Source organism: Nematolebias whitei, chromosome 8, assembly GCF_014905685.2.
Source record: "Nematolebias whitei isolate Nwh7 chromosome 8, NemWhi1, whole genome shotgun sequence".
NCBI lineage: Eukaryota > Metazoa > Chordata > Actinopteri > Cyprinodontiformes > Rivulidae > Nematolebias > Nematolebias whitei.
The window spans coordinates 51,515,012-51,527,569 of record NC_056505.1 but is presented as its reverse complement, the minus strand read 5'-3'; the positions used below and the strand labels follow the sequence as shown (position 1 = coordinate 51,527,569).

At 42.9% G+C, this 12,558-nt stretch overlaps 1 protein-coding gene across 1 annotated transcript in view; it reads right to left on the bottom strand.

Moving 5' to 3' along the window:
• Positions 1-11,478, bottom strand: part of LOC119413726 (amyloid-beta A4 precursor protein-binding family A member 1-like) — a 123,832-nt gene extending 112,354 nt beyond the window's left edge. The window contains exon 1 of the mRNA XM_037680780.1: positions 11,346-11,478. Coding sequence (XP_037536708.1) covers positions 11,346-11,478 — 133 coding nt within the window. The remainder of the gene's footprint in view (positions 1-11,345) is intronic.
• Between the last annotated feature and the right edge of the window lie 1,080 nt (positions 11,479-12,558).

The window sequence follows — 12,558 nt, the reverse complement described above, 5'->3', positions numbered from 1 at the left end:
GCAGGGTCAATGCAGCTAGCTATCAGGAGATTTTGGAGCACTTCATGCTTCCATCTGCTGAAAAGCTTTATGGAGATGAAGATTTCATTTTTCAGCACGACCTGGCACCTGCTCACAGTGCCAAAACCACTGGTTTACTGACCATGGTATTACTGTGCTCAATTGGCCTGCCAACTCTCCTGACCTGAACCCCATAGAGAACCTGTGGGATATTGTGAAGAGAAAGTTGAGAGACGCAAGACCCAACACTCTGGATGAGCTTAAGGCAGCTATCGAAGCATCCTGGGCCTCCATAACACCTCAGCAGTGCCACAGGCTGATTGCCTCCATGCCACGCCGCATTGAAGCAGTCATTCATGCAAAAGGATTCCCGACCAAGTATTGAGTGCATAACTGAACATGATTATTTGAAGGTTGGTGTTTTTTGTATTAAAAACACTTGTCTTTCATTGGTGGGATGAAATATGCTAATTTTTTGGGACAGGCATTTTGGGTTTTCATGAGCTGTATGCCATAATCATCAGTATTAAAACAATTAAAGACCTGAAATATTTCAGTTGGTGTGCAATGAATCTGAAATATATGAAAGTTTCATTTTTATCATTACATTATGGAAAATAATGACCTTTATCACAATATGCTAATTTTTTGAGAAGGACCTGTACATGTTGGTCTTCAACCAAATCAGAAGATGCTGATACCTCCTTTGCCTCCCCCCCTCTGCGTCTCCAGAAGTCAGGTGAGGAAGCAGCTGGAGAGACTGAACCAGAATAAGGCTGCAGGTCCAGATGGTGTCAGTCCCAGAGTCCTGAAGGTCTGTGCAGAACAGCTCTGTGGGGTTCTGCAGCACCTCTTAAACCTTAGCCTGACCCAGAAGAAGGTTCCAGAAAACCTCCTGCCTTGTTCCAGTACCAAAGAAAACTCACCCATGAGTCCTCAATGACTATAGACCCGTTACCCTGACATCCCACATCATGAAGGTCCTAGAGAGACTTCTGCTGACCCACCTGACTAAACAAACAAGCACATATCAGGACCCACTGCAGTTTGCTTATCAGCGTGGACTTGGAGTTGAAGATGCCATCATACACCTGCTTCAGCAAACTCACCGTCATCTAGAAAAGGCAGACAGCACTGTGAGAGTCATGTTCTTTGATTTCTCCAGTGCATTTAACACAATCCAGCCTGATCTGCTTTGTCAGAAACTCCAGAAGACTCAGGTGGAGGCCTCAACCATCACCTGGATCAAAGACTACCTGACAGACAGACCACAGTTTGTGAGACTGAAGGGTTGTGTGTCCAACCAGGTGGTCAGTAGCTCAGGAGCACCACAGGGGCCTGTACTCTCACCATTCCTTTTCACTCTGTACACCTCAGATTTCCAGTACAAAACAGACTCCTGTCATCTGCAGAAATATTCTGATGACTCTGCAGTGGTCGGGTGTATCAGAGATGGACAAGAAGCTGAGTACAGGGAACTGGTGGACCGCTTTGTGGCATGGTGTGGAAACAATCATCTCATCTTGAATGTGAACAAAACAAAGGAGATGATTGTAGATTTCAGGAGAATCAGGAACAGGTCCAACCCTATTTCCATCATGGGAGAAGAAGTGGAGGTGGTGGAGAAGTATAAATACCTTGGGGTTCACCTGGACAACAGACTGGACTGGAAATGCAACAGTGAAGCGTCTACAAGAAGGGACAGAGCAGACCGTACTTCTTGAGGAAGCTGAAGTCCTTCAACGTTTGCAGCAAGATGCTGCATATCTTCTATAAGTCTGTTGTAGAGAGCGCTGTCTCTTCTGCCATCATCTGCTGGGGGAGCAGCACCAGAGCAAGTGACTTAAAAAAGATCAACAAGCTCATAAAGAAGGCTGGCTCAGTTCTGGGGACTCCTCTAGAACCTTTGGAGATTATTGTTCAAAGAAGGATTCTTCATAAAATGAAGAACTTTATAGACAACCCTCAGCATCCTCTTCATCAGACTGTCATACAACAACAGAGTGTCTTCAGTCAGAGGCTTCTTCAGATCTGCTGCAAAACAGAACAATACAAGAGATCCTTCCTGCCCACAGCCATCAGCATCTAGAACAACTCTTTGATGAAACCAGGATGATGAGTTACAACAACATTTCATTTACCTCTGGAATTAATAAAGTATTTTTGAATTGAATTGAACTGAATTAAATGGTGATGCAAAACATGTTGCACGTTATTAAAGTTGAAAATGAAGACATCAGGTTTAATTTATATTTATTTTTCCCACACAACAAACTGTATGTCACACAAGAACTGATAATTAAACTGAACACTTTTAAAAACACATTAATTGAACTGTACTCTTCCTTGCTGTTGTCGTCCTTGATACTGATGCCGTGTTGTTTAATTGGCTTGTAAGGCTGTTACTTCTTTGCTTAATATAGCTTAAACATTGAATGGATTGGAAAAAAAGAACTGAGGGGAATTTTAAGTGAATATTTGATCCAACATCTCTCTCTTCCATGTCCTCCTGTACCGCTGAGTCTCGTTCAGAACCCGTCCACCTCTGGCAAGAGGATAGTTTCTCCTCACAGGAAAAGTAAAAATAAAAATTCACTTGGTTGCTTGTGTGAACAAAGTAAACACAAGCAAACATTATGTAGAACGCTGATTTACCTGCTGTGTAGCATTGCTTGACGGCTACTGATTTACCACTGGAGTAGGAAACCTGACATTATCCTTGTCAGTGGTAGTTTGCTCATTGACTGGTGTCGAGCTGCTAGACAAAGTGGTCCCGTTTGGTGTTAAATTCGTCGACTCGTATCCAAAATCTGGCTTAAGTTTTTTAATTACTGGGCTTTCAGCTCAGGGGAAAGTCCTTACAGATGGCTGTCCCAGGCAGCGTGTATGCACATTAAATGAATGTACAAAACACCTATTACAACAGCACTCTTTCCTCTTGTCTTGATGAGCTAGCCCCTATTAAAACCAAAACTGTCTCCTTCACCCACATTGCCCTGTGGTACACCTCTGAGCTTCATAAAATGAAATCACGTAAGCGTCAACTTGAGAGACTGTATAAGAAACCTGGTCTAACTGTCCATCTCCAAATGTACACAGATTATATACAGAAATACAAGGATGCACTAAACTCTGCCCAGTCAAATAACTACTCCAATCTCATCCACTCTGGCTCCAGTAACCCCAAGTCACTTTTTCAATTATCAACACGCTTGTAAAGCTCAATAACAACATTTCCTCATCCTTTAAAATCACCAAATGCTGTTACATCTGCCTCCCTCTCATACACTGCTGGTGACGTTGCACATTCGTGGTGAGAGCTATTGTGTCACTTCCTGTTTGTATGTCGGTAGCTCGAGTGAATTGTTTGCTCGAGTCGTCTATTGTTTTCCAGATTTATCTGTCGTTTGCAGTTTTTCATTGTAGTTCACAAACACACTTGGATAGTGCTTAAAACACCTCTTATCTTTCAACACTTGTTGGTTTTTATTGGTGTATTTGGCACTGCTAGCTCTTGCTAGTGTTAGCTTAGCATGGCTGCTGCTTCTCTCCCATCTTCCTCTGTTTTCTCTTGCTCCGTGTGTCAGATGTTTAGCTACTCCTCTGCCTCCTTTAGTGGTAATGATACATGTAATAAATGTAGTCTTACGGTAGCTTTGGAGGAGAGGCTGTCTGAACTGGAAGCTCGGCTCCGCGCTGTAGAAAAACAAGTAGCTAGCGAGGTCCCCTTAGACAACATGGAACCACAGAGGCTAGCTCCCGTTAGCGGTCCACCAGCAGACCCCGAGCAGCCGGGACCACAGGCCGGCTGGGTGACGGTCCAGAGCAAGCGTAGTGCTAAGGCTAAGCCCCTAGTTCACCACCAACCCGTTCATGTTTCAAATCGATTTTCCTCGCTCAGTGACACACCCGCTGAGAAGCAGACCCTGGTTATTGGCAGCTCCATAGTCCAAAACGTGGCTTTAGGGACTCCATAGTCAAATGCATTCTGGGGGCCAGAGCGGGCGACATAGAATCTTATCTGAAACTGCTGACTAAGGCTAAGGCTAAATACAGTAAGATTGTTGTTCACGTCGGCGGTAATGACACCCGGTTACACCAATCGGAGGTCACTAAAATTAATGTTGCTTCAGTGTGTGACTTTGCTAAAACCATGTCGAACTCCGTAGTTTTCTCCGGCCCCCTCCCCAACCTGACCAGCGATGACACGTTTAGCCGTATGTCATCGTTTAACCACTGGGTGTCCAGGTGGTGTTCTTACAACAACGTGGGCTACATAGATAACTGGAGTTCCTTCTGGGGAAAACCTGGTCTGATGTGGAGAGATGTATCCATCCCACTTTGGACAGAGCCGCTCTTCTTTCTAGAAATATGGCTGATCTTGTTTATCCCCCAAATTATTGACAACCCAGGGTCCAGTCCAGGAAGCAGAGTTGTAGTCCTCCACCCCTCTCTGCTGCTTCTCCTCTGTTACCCACCCACATCCCCATTGAAACAGTGTCAACTCGCCCACAGCTCAAATTACATTAACCAAAAATCAACTCTAAAAATATAAACCATAAAAATCTGATTAAAATAAACACAGTTACTTTACCAGAGCAAAGTCATAAAATCATTAAATGTGGATTATTGAACATCAGATCTCTTTCCTCTAAATCCCTGTTAGTTAATGAACTGATAACTGATCATCATATTGATTTATTGTGTCTGACAGAAACTTGGCTGCAACAGGAGGATTTTGTTAGTATAAATGAATCTACTCCTGTTAATTATTTAAATTTTCATGTTCCTAGAACAACTGGCCGAGGTGGAGGAGTGGCTTCTATTTTTCAGTCAGGATTATTGATTAATGCCAAACCAGTTATTAGTTATGATTTTTTTGAATCGCTGTCCCTCAGTTTTTCTCATCCAAAATGGAAATCAGAAAAGCCACTTTTAATAGTTGTTATTTATCGTCCACCAGGCGCTTACTCTCAGTTTTTGTCTGAATTCTCAGAATTATTAACTGACTTACTCCAAAAAAGTTCAATCTAGTCCTCTGGACATTCAAAAAAAACAAAGCAAAAAAATATAGAAACGTTTCGTCTCTCATCCGAGAGACTTCCTCAGTCTGAGGTGCTGTATTCAGCTCAGTCTCTTAAATAGCACCTTCTCGGAGTGGATCAACCAGTTTGCTGCTGACAACCAAAACCAGCTGATCACATGCTCAAGAAGGACCATCAGCATAACAATGGATCATTAGCACACTGATGGCTGTTTACTATTCACAGGAGGCTGAGTGATACTAGCAATCACAGCATTGTAAGAGGGGGACAGTTGAACCCGGAGGCCTCCACCCCTGTTTAATGATGGACGATTTCTTTTCACAAAGATGGCCTCCTTTACTCCTCTCTCAAACCATCGTTCCTCTCTGTCCAGGATGTGAACATCTTCATCCTTGAAAGAGTGACCGCTGGCCTGGAGATGAGTGTAGACCTCAGAGTCCTGGCCTGATGATGTTGATCTTCTGTGCTGGGCCATCCTTTTGGCCAGTGGCTGTTTAGTGTCCCTGATGTAAGACTGATCACAGCCCTCCTGACTCTGAACAGCATACACAACATTGCTCTGTTTGTGCCGGGGGACTGGATCTTTGGGATGAACCAGTCTTTAATGTATTTTGGGGTTTAAAAGCCACTGGGACGTTATGTTTAGAAAATAAACGTCTCAGTTTCTCTGATACTCCCTCAACATATGGAATGACCACTGGTCTGGGTCTGGGTTCCTCCTTTTCACCTGATGGCTGACTGGAGTCCTGTTTGGGTTTCTTCTCTGCTTTCAGGAAGGCCCAGTTAGGATATCCACATTGCTCTAGAGCCTGTCTTGTGTAGGATTTCTCCTTCTGCCTGGCTCCTGAGTTAGTGGGGATGCTGTCTGCTCTGTGGTACAGAGTCCTGATGACTCCTAACTTGTGCTCCAAAGGGTGATGGGAGTCAAACTGCAAATACTGGTCTGTGTGGGTGGGTTTGTGGTACACCTCGGTTTGCAAATGTCCTCTATCAGAGACTGAGACCTCACAGTCCAAGAAAGCCAACCTGCCATTTTTTACATCTTCTCGTGTGAACTTGATGTATTTATCCACAGAGTTGATGTGGTCAGTAAAATGTTGGACTTCCTGAGATTTAATTTTAACCCAGGTGTCGTCAACATACCTGAACCAATGACTTCATGGTGTCCCTGAAAAGGACATCAAGGCTCTCTTTTCTACCTCTTCCATGTACAGGTTGGCAACAATAGGAGAAACTGGAGACCCCATAGCACACCCATGTTTCTGCCTATAATATTGCTCCCCATATGTGAAGTAGGTTGACTGCAGGCACAGTTTCAAGAGTTGACACAGTTGTTCTGTGGAAAGCGTGGTCCTGCTGCTCAGAGTGGTGTCTGATTTTAATCTTAAACTGACCACCTCTACTGCATCATCAACAGGAATGCACGTAAAGAGTGAAGTGACATCAAAAGAGACCATTGTTTCATCAGTCTCCATGATGACATCCCTCACCTTATCCACAAAGTCCATGGTGTTCTGTATGTGGCGTTCTGAGCTGTCAACTAAAGGGATGAGTACAGACGCCAGATATTTGGAAACATTGTAAGTGACAGAGTTAATCATGCTAACAATAGGTCTTAAAGGTACAACTTGTTTGTGGATTTTAGGTAAACCATACAGACTAGGTGTGGCCTCCCCTGGGTACAGTCTGTGGTACACAATACGGTCAATAGCCTTGTCCTGCTCCAAAATTTTCAGGCAATCTATCAACTTCTTCTTGTAACCACTTCCTGGATCTCTTTTCAGAGGTTCGTAAGTGGTTGTCACTAAGGAGTGTCATAACTTTCTCATGATAATCTTTCTGGTTCAAAATCACTGTGCACCTTCCTTTGTCTGCTGGGAGAATGATGATGTTTTTGTCCTTGCTAAGAGTGGTGAGTGCGTCCCTCTCCTCTCTACTGATGTTGGAAGGTGGTGGTTTGGCATTGCTGAGGCAGGATGAAACTTTGATTCTGAGCTGTTTTGCTTCACCCTCTTTCATTTTGTTGTTGCGGACGGCTGATTCTGTGGCTGTGATCATCTCAACCAGAGGAATTCTACTTGGTGCAACTGCAAAGTTCAGTTCCCCTGGCAAGAATCTCTGTCTCCAGCTGGGTGAGCTGTCTGTCAGATAAATTCTTCACCCACTTTTCTGTCTCCCTGGCATGTAATTGACTACTGGAGTGTTGTCCTACACTGAAAGTGTTGTTATTGGAATAGTGATGGTGTTGATGAGTTATTAGTAAGTTAAACTTGTTTTGTTGTCGAGTCTTGGACTTGGCATGCTGTGCTAAGCGTGCCTGATCTGTACAGTCCAACACATGCTGAAGAGTGGTCTGATCTAGACACATTGTTAGTTTCTGTTTAATGTGCTCTTCTTTGGCCTTAAAGGCCTCAATAGTAAAATTGGTCTGTCTCACCCGTTCATTCAGCAGCTGGCTACAAACTCAGGAGCCAGGCAGAAGGAGAAATCCTACACAAGATAGGCTCTAGAGCAATGTGGATATCCTAACTGGGCCTTCCTGAAAGCAGAGAAGAAACCCAAACAGGACTCCAGTCAGCCAACAGGTGAAAAGGAGGAACCCAGACCCAGACCAGTGGTCATTCCATATGTTGAGGGAGTATCAGAGAAACTGAGACGTTTATTTTCTAAACATAACGTCCCAGTGGCTTTTAAACCCCAAAATACATTACGGCAAAGACTGGTTCATCCCAAAGATCCAGTCCCCTGGCACAAACAGAGTAATATTGTGTATGCTGTTGTAGTGAACTAGGCCTCCGACAACAATCTGTCTCTGAAGACCTTCATGGGACAGGAACTCTTATTTCATTGATTTGAGTCCAGAAATACAAATTAGCTCATCAAGAGACTATTTAATTGTATCCTGAATTAATCAATTGAAAGAACACTCTTCTTTTTTACATTATCATTACTATTTTAGAATATCTTGATAATCAAAGTGTGTTTAGTTCATACCATTTCTAAATGTTGAAGTGAACCACTAATTTAAAATCAACTGTGAAACAGTATTAATGATTTTTAAACCTCATTAGACTTAGAAATCATTTTAAATGTCTATTTACAAAGTAATTGTGCATTTTGATCTTCTGTCTGAATGAGGAGTAGTGATGTCGGTCAAAAGTCAGAAAGCAAGTTATTAGAACAAAGTGTCTTGTTTTTAAACCTAGCAGACGGTAAATAAGAAGCAACTGGCACCTGCTTCCTCTCACCTCTTATAAACATTTCTCCGTCTGTACTACCTGTTCCTAAACATTCCTGCATCCCCTCTTGATTTTTAATAATCCTCTGACATCACTGAAACACCGCCCCTGTTGGTTGTTTCAACCAATCAGGAAGTACCAAGTGACCGGAAGTGAGTACTGTTTAAAAGTCAACACTTCCTGGAACTATTCAGTCTTTCACCGGAGTCTTCCACTTCTGAGTAGAACTTCGGACTCAGTCTTCTTCAGTCTTCCTGGAGTCTTACTCAGTTTTCCTGAGTCTTTCTTGGGACTATGGAGACTTCCTGAGAGTTCCTAAGGAACTTTCAGATTTAATCAATAGCTGATGGATTTGACTGTGAGACGAGGGTCCATCCATCCCAGCTGGAGTCACAGCGCCTTGCTGTGAACTCACCCGGGGGTATCCTGATACATGCTCAATAATCCAGGTAGAAAAATCCAAAAACGTTCAATCTGGTCCTCTGGACATTCAAAAAACAAGAAAACAAAAAAACAAAAAACAAAGCAAAAGAAATGTAGAAACGTTTCGTCTCTCATCCAAGAGACTTCCTCAGTCTGAGGTGGTGTATTCAGCTCAGTCTCTTAAATAGTGCCTTCTCAGAGTGGATCAACCAGTTTGCTGCTGACAACCAAAACCAGCTGCTCACATGGTCAAGAAGGACCATCAGCCTAAGAGACTGAGCTGAATACAGCACCTCAGACTGAGGAAGTCTCTTGGATGAGAGACAAAACGTTTCTACATTTTTTTTGCTTTGTTTTTTGTTTTTTTGTTTTCTTGTTTTTTGAATGTCCAGAGGACCAGATTAAACTTTTTTGGATCACCCGGGCATAACGCCCTACAACTTCGAAGGAAGCTTGTTCTGTTGAACGGAATAAGCCACACGACTTCTGACGATAACCAGCCACCCTGACTGGAGACGCTGTATAGCTAGCGTGCATAGGGACATCTATACTGGAGCTGATCCATCATCTGCAAAGGTAAAGAGACGTCACGAGTTGTCACGCACTAAGTGGACCGAGGGTTTGAGCTGGTGTTGAAAGAAGCGTGCTAATTCTGGTCAACAACATACATCTTCCCTCATCCATCTTACTTTTAAACTTCTCCATTCCTTCCCTTAAACTTTTCTATTTTGCCAGTAATCTAGATGCCTCAATCAGTAATGTTCTGTTGTCTTGTTAGTAAAGCGTGCCAAGTTTTTATAAATCAGAAACAAATCAGCAAATCAATGTGCACATGTTTTGATGTTAAATTTTGATTCTGTTAAATAAATGACCGCATTTATTCTGATGGATCAAAGATAAAATGGCGTCTCATGTCACTGATTAAACAATCCTCAGTTATCTCGGTCACATGGCATTAATTTAACTCGAAAAAGAAAGAATCCGTTGTATTTAAATAATTAATATTCTTTGTGCTTGAACTACCTTTAAGAATAATTAATTAGTAGTGAAGCTACAGCAAAGCTGTCCCCACATTCACTGCACTGTTCAGTGTCAGGAGGGTGATCAGTCTTACATCAGGGAAACTAAACAGCCACTGGCCAAAAGGATGGAGCAGCACAGAAGATCAACATCATCAGGCCAGGATTCTGAGGTCTACACTCATCTCCAGGCCAGCGGTCACTCTTTCAGGGATGAAGATGTTCACATCCTGGACAGAGAGGAACGATGGTTTGAGAGAGGAGTAAAGGAGGCCATCTTTGTGAAAAGAAACCGTCCATCATTAAACAGGGGTGGAGGCCTCCAGGTTCAACTGTCCCCCTCTTACAATGCTGTGATTGCTAGTATCACTCAGCCCTCTGTGAATAGTAAACAGCCATCAGGTGCTAATGATCCATTGTTAGGCTGATGGTCCTTCTTGAGCATGTGATCAGCTGGTTTTGGTTGTCAGCAGCAAACTGGTTGATCCACTCTGAGAAGGTGCTATTTAAGAGACTGAGCTGAATACAGCACCTCAGACTGAGGAAGTCTCTCGGATGAGAGACGAAACGTTTCTATATTTTTTTGTTGTTTTGCTTTGTTTTGTTTTTTTGAATGTCCAGAGGACCAGATTTAACTTTTTTAGATTTTTCTACCTGGATTATTGAGCATGCATCAGGATATATCCAATCTTCCTTTTCTGTCTAAAATTTTAGAGCGAGTCATAGCTGATCAATTTCAGACCCACCTCAAATCCAATAGCTTGTTTGAATCATTCCAGTCAGGTTTCCGTCCAAAACACAGCAACGAAACAGCTCTTCTCAAAGTTACCAACAATCTCTTCCTTTCCTCTGATTCTGGCCAGCTCAGTGTCCTCATCCTCCTGGACCTCACTGCAACTTTTGACACGTCAGTCATTCCATCCTCCTGTCCCATCTCAAGTCCAACTTCAACATCACTGTCCTGGTTTCAGTCCTACCTCACAGACAGGCAACAGTTTATTCACATCAACTGCTGCTCTTCTTCCAAAACCCCTCTCTCCCAGGGTGTCCCCCAAGTTTCAGTGCTTGATCCTCTCCTTTTCATCCTTTACATCCTCCCCCTTGGTAATATCATCCGTCGTCATGGCCTCCATTTTCACTGCTATGCTGAAGACATACAGATTTACATTTCTACTACATCCATAAACCCCAGCATCCACTCCACCCTCACCCATTGCTTAAATGTCATCAAAATCTGGATGAAGCACAATTTTCTCAAATTAAATACTGACAAAACTGACATACCCGTCATTGGTCCAATCAGTGTTACCAAGTCCACTCAAAACTTCTGCCTCAACTTTGACAACATCACTCTCACTCCATCCCCACTCATTTGTAATCTTGGTATTCTTCTCGACTCCACTCTTTCATTCGAATCACACGTCAAACAGATAACTCGGACTGCATTCTTCCATTTCAAAAACATAGCACGACTCCGCCCATCACTCAAGTTCTCCACAGCGAAAATCCTAATCCATGCCTTTGTCACATCCAGAATCAACTATTGCAATAGCATTTTATACAGTACACCATCCAGAACTCTCAACAAACTGCAATATATTCAAAATTCTGCTTCTCACCCACACTCGCTCCAGTGAACATATCACTCCTGTCCTGCAGAAACTCCATTGGCTCCCTGTCACTCAGCACATCCATTTCAAGAACCTCCTCATCACATTCAAATTCAAAGCCCTCCATAATCTGCCCCTCCATACCTGACCACCTACTCCATCACTACACTCCTTCTCGTTCCCTTCGCTCCTCCGATGCCAACCTTCTGTCTCTCCCCTGTAGGACCAAGCTCTGAACCTGGGGAGACAGAGCCTTCTCCATCGCTGTCCCCACCCTCTGGAACTCACAGCCCCAACAGCTTCGTGCCTGCTCCCATCTCTCCAGATTCAAGAAAGAACTCAAAACCCACCTGCTTAAAATTGCTTTTAATGTTTAAATTTGCCCTTTTAAAATGTTTTACTGTGTTTTTATGTGTTATGCATTGTTGATTTTATTTTATTTTTTACTCATGTAAAGCATCTTTGAGTATTTAGAAAAACGCTATACAAATAAAATGTATTATTATTATTATTATTATTATTAAAATTCGCATTGCCAACTAATGACCTGGCATGGCAACTACAGCGGATTTGGGTGGGGGGGATCCTGCGGGTAAATGTAAACAGCAAATCTGGCCATGTCAACACAGATTTTTTCCTCAAATCAACATAAAAAAAACTATGTCCTCTTCGTGTCCGTGTAAATGGGGACTAAGACTCTACATTAAGACTTTATTGTTAGCCTCTCAGAAAGGAGGTCGACGGATCAAATTCCAACTAGGGCCTTTCTGGGTGAAGTTTGCATGTTCTCTCCATACTGTGTGGGTTTTCTCCAGGTACTTCAGTTTCCTCCCATAGACCAAAACATGCATGTTAGGCTGATTGGTAACTCTGAATTGTCTCTAGGTGAGAGAGAGAGTGAATGGTTGTTTGACTTGTTTGTCTCTATGTGTCCCTGTGATGGACTGGAGACCTGTCCAGGTGTCCCCTGCCTCATGCACAGTGACTGCTGGATATGGGCACCAGTGACCCCCGTGACACGAAAAGGAAGAAGTGGGTAAAGATAAAGGATGGATGGACATTGTTACATATTTGGTGCTGTCTTTTGCCATTCCAGTATATCTTTATTTCAGTAGTTTGACTGATCAGTTCAATCACCAGCCAAACTCAAGTAACTGTTTTATACCAACAGTTTTATTCATTTGTTCCCTTGATTCACTATTTAATCATACAGTGTTTTTTT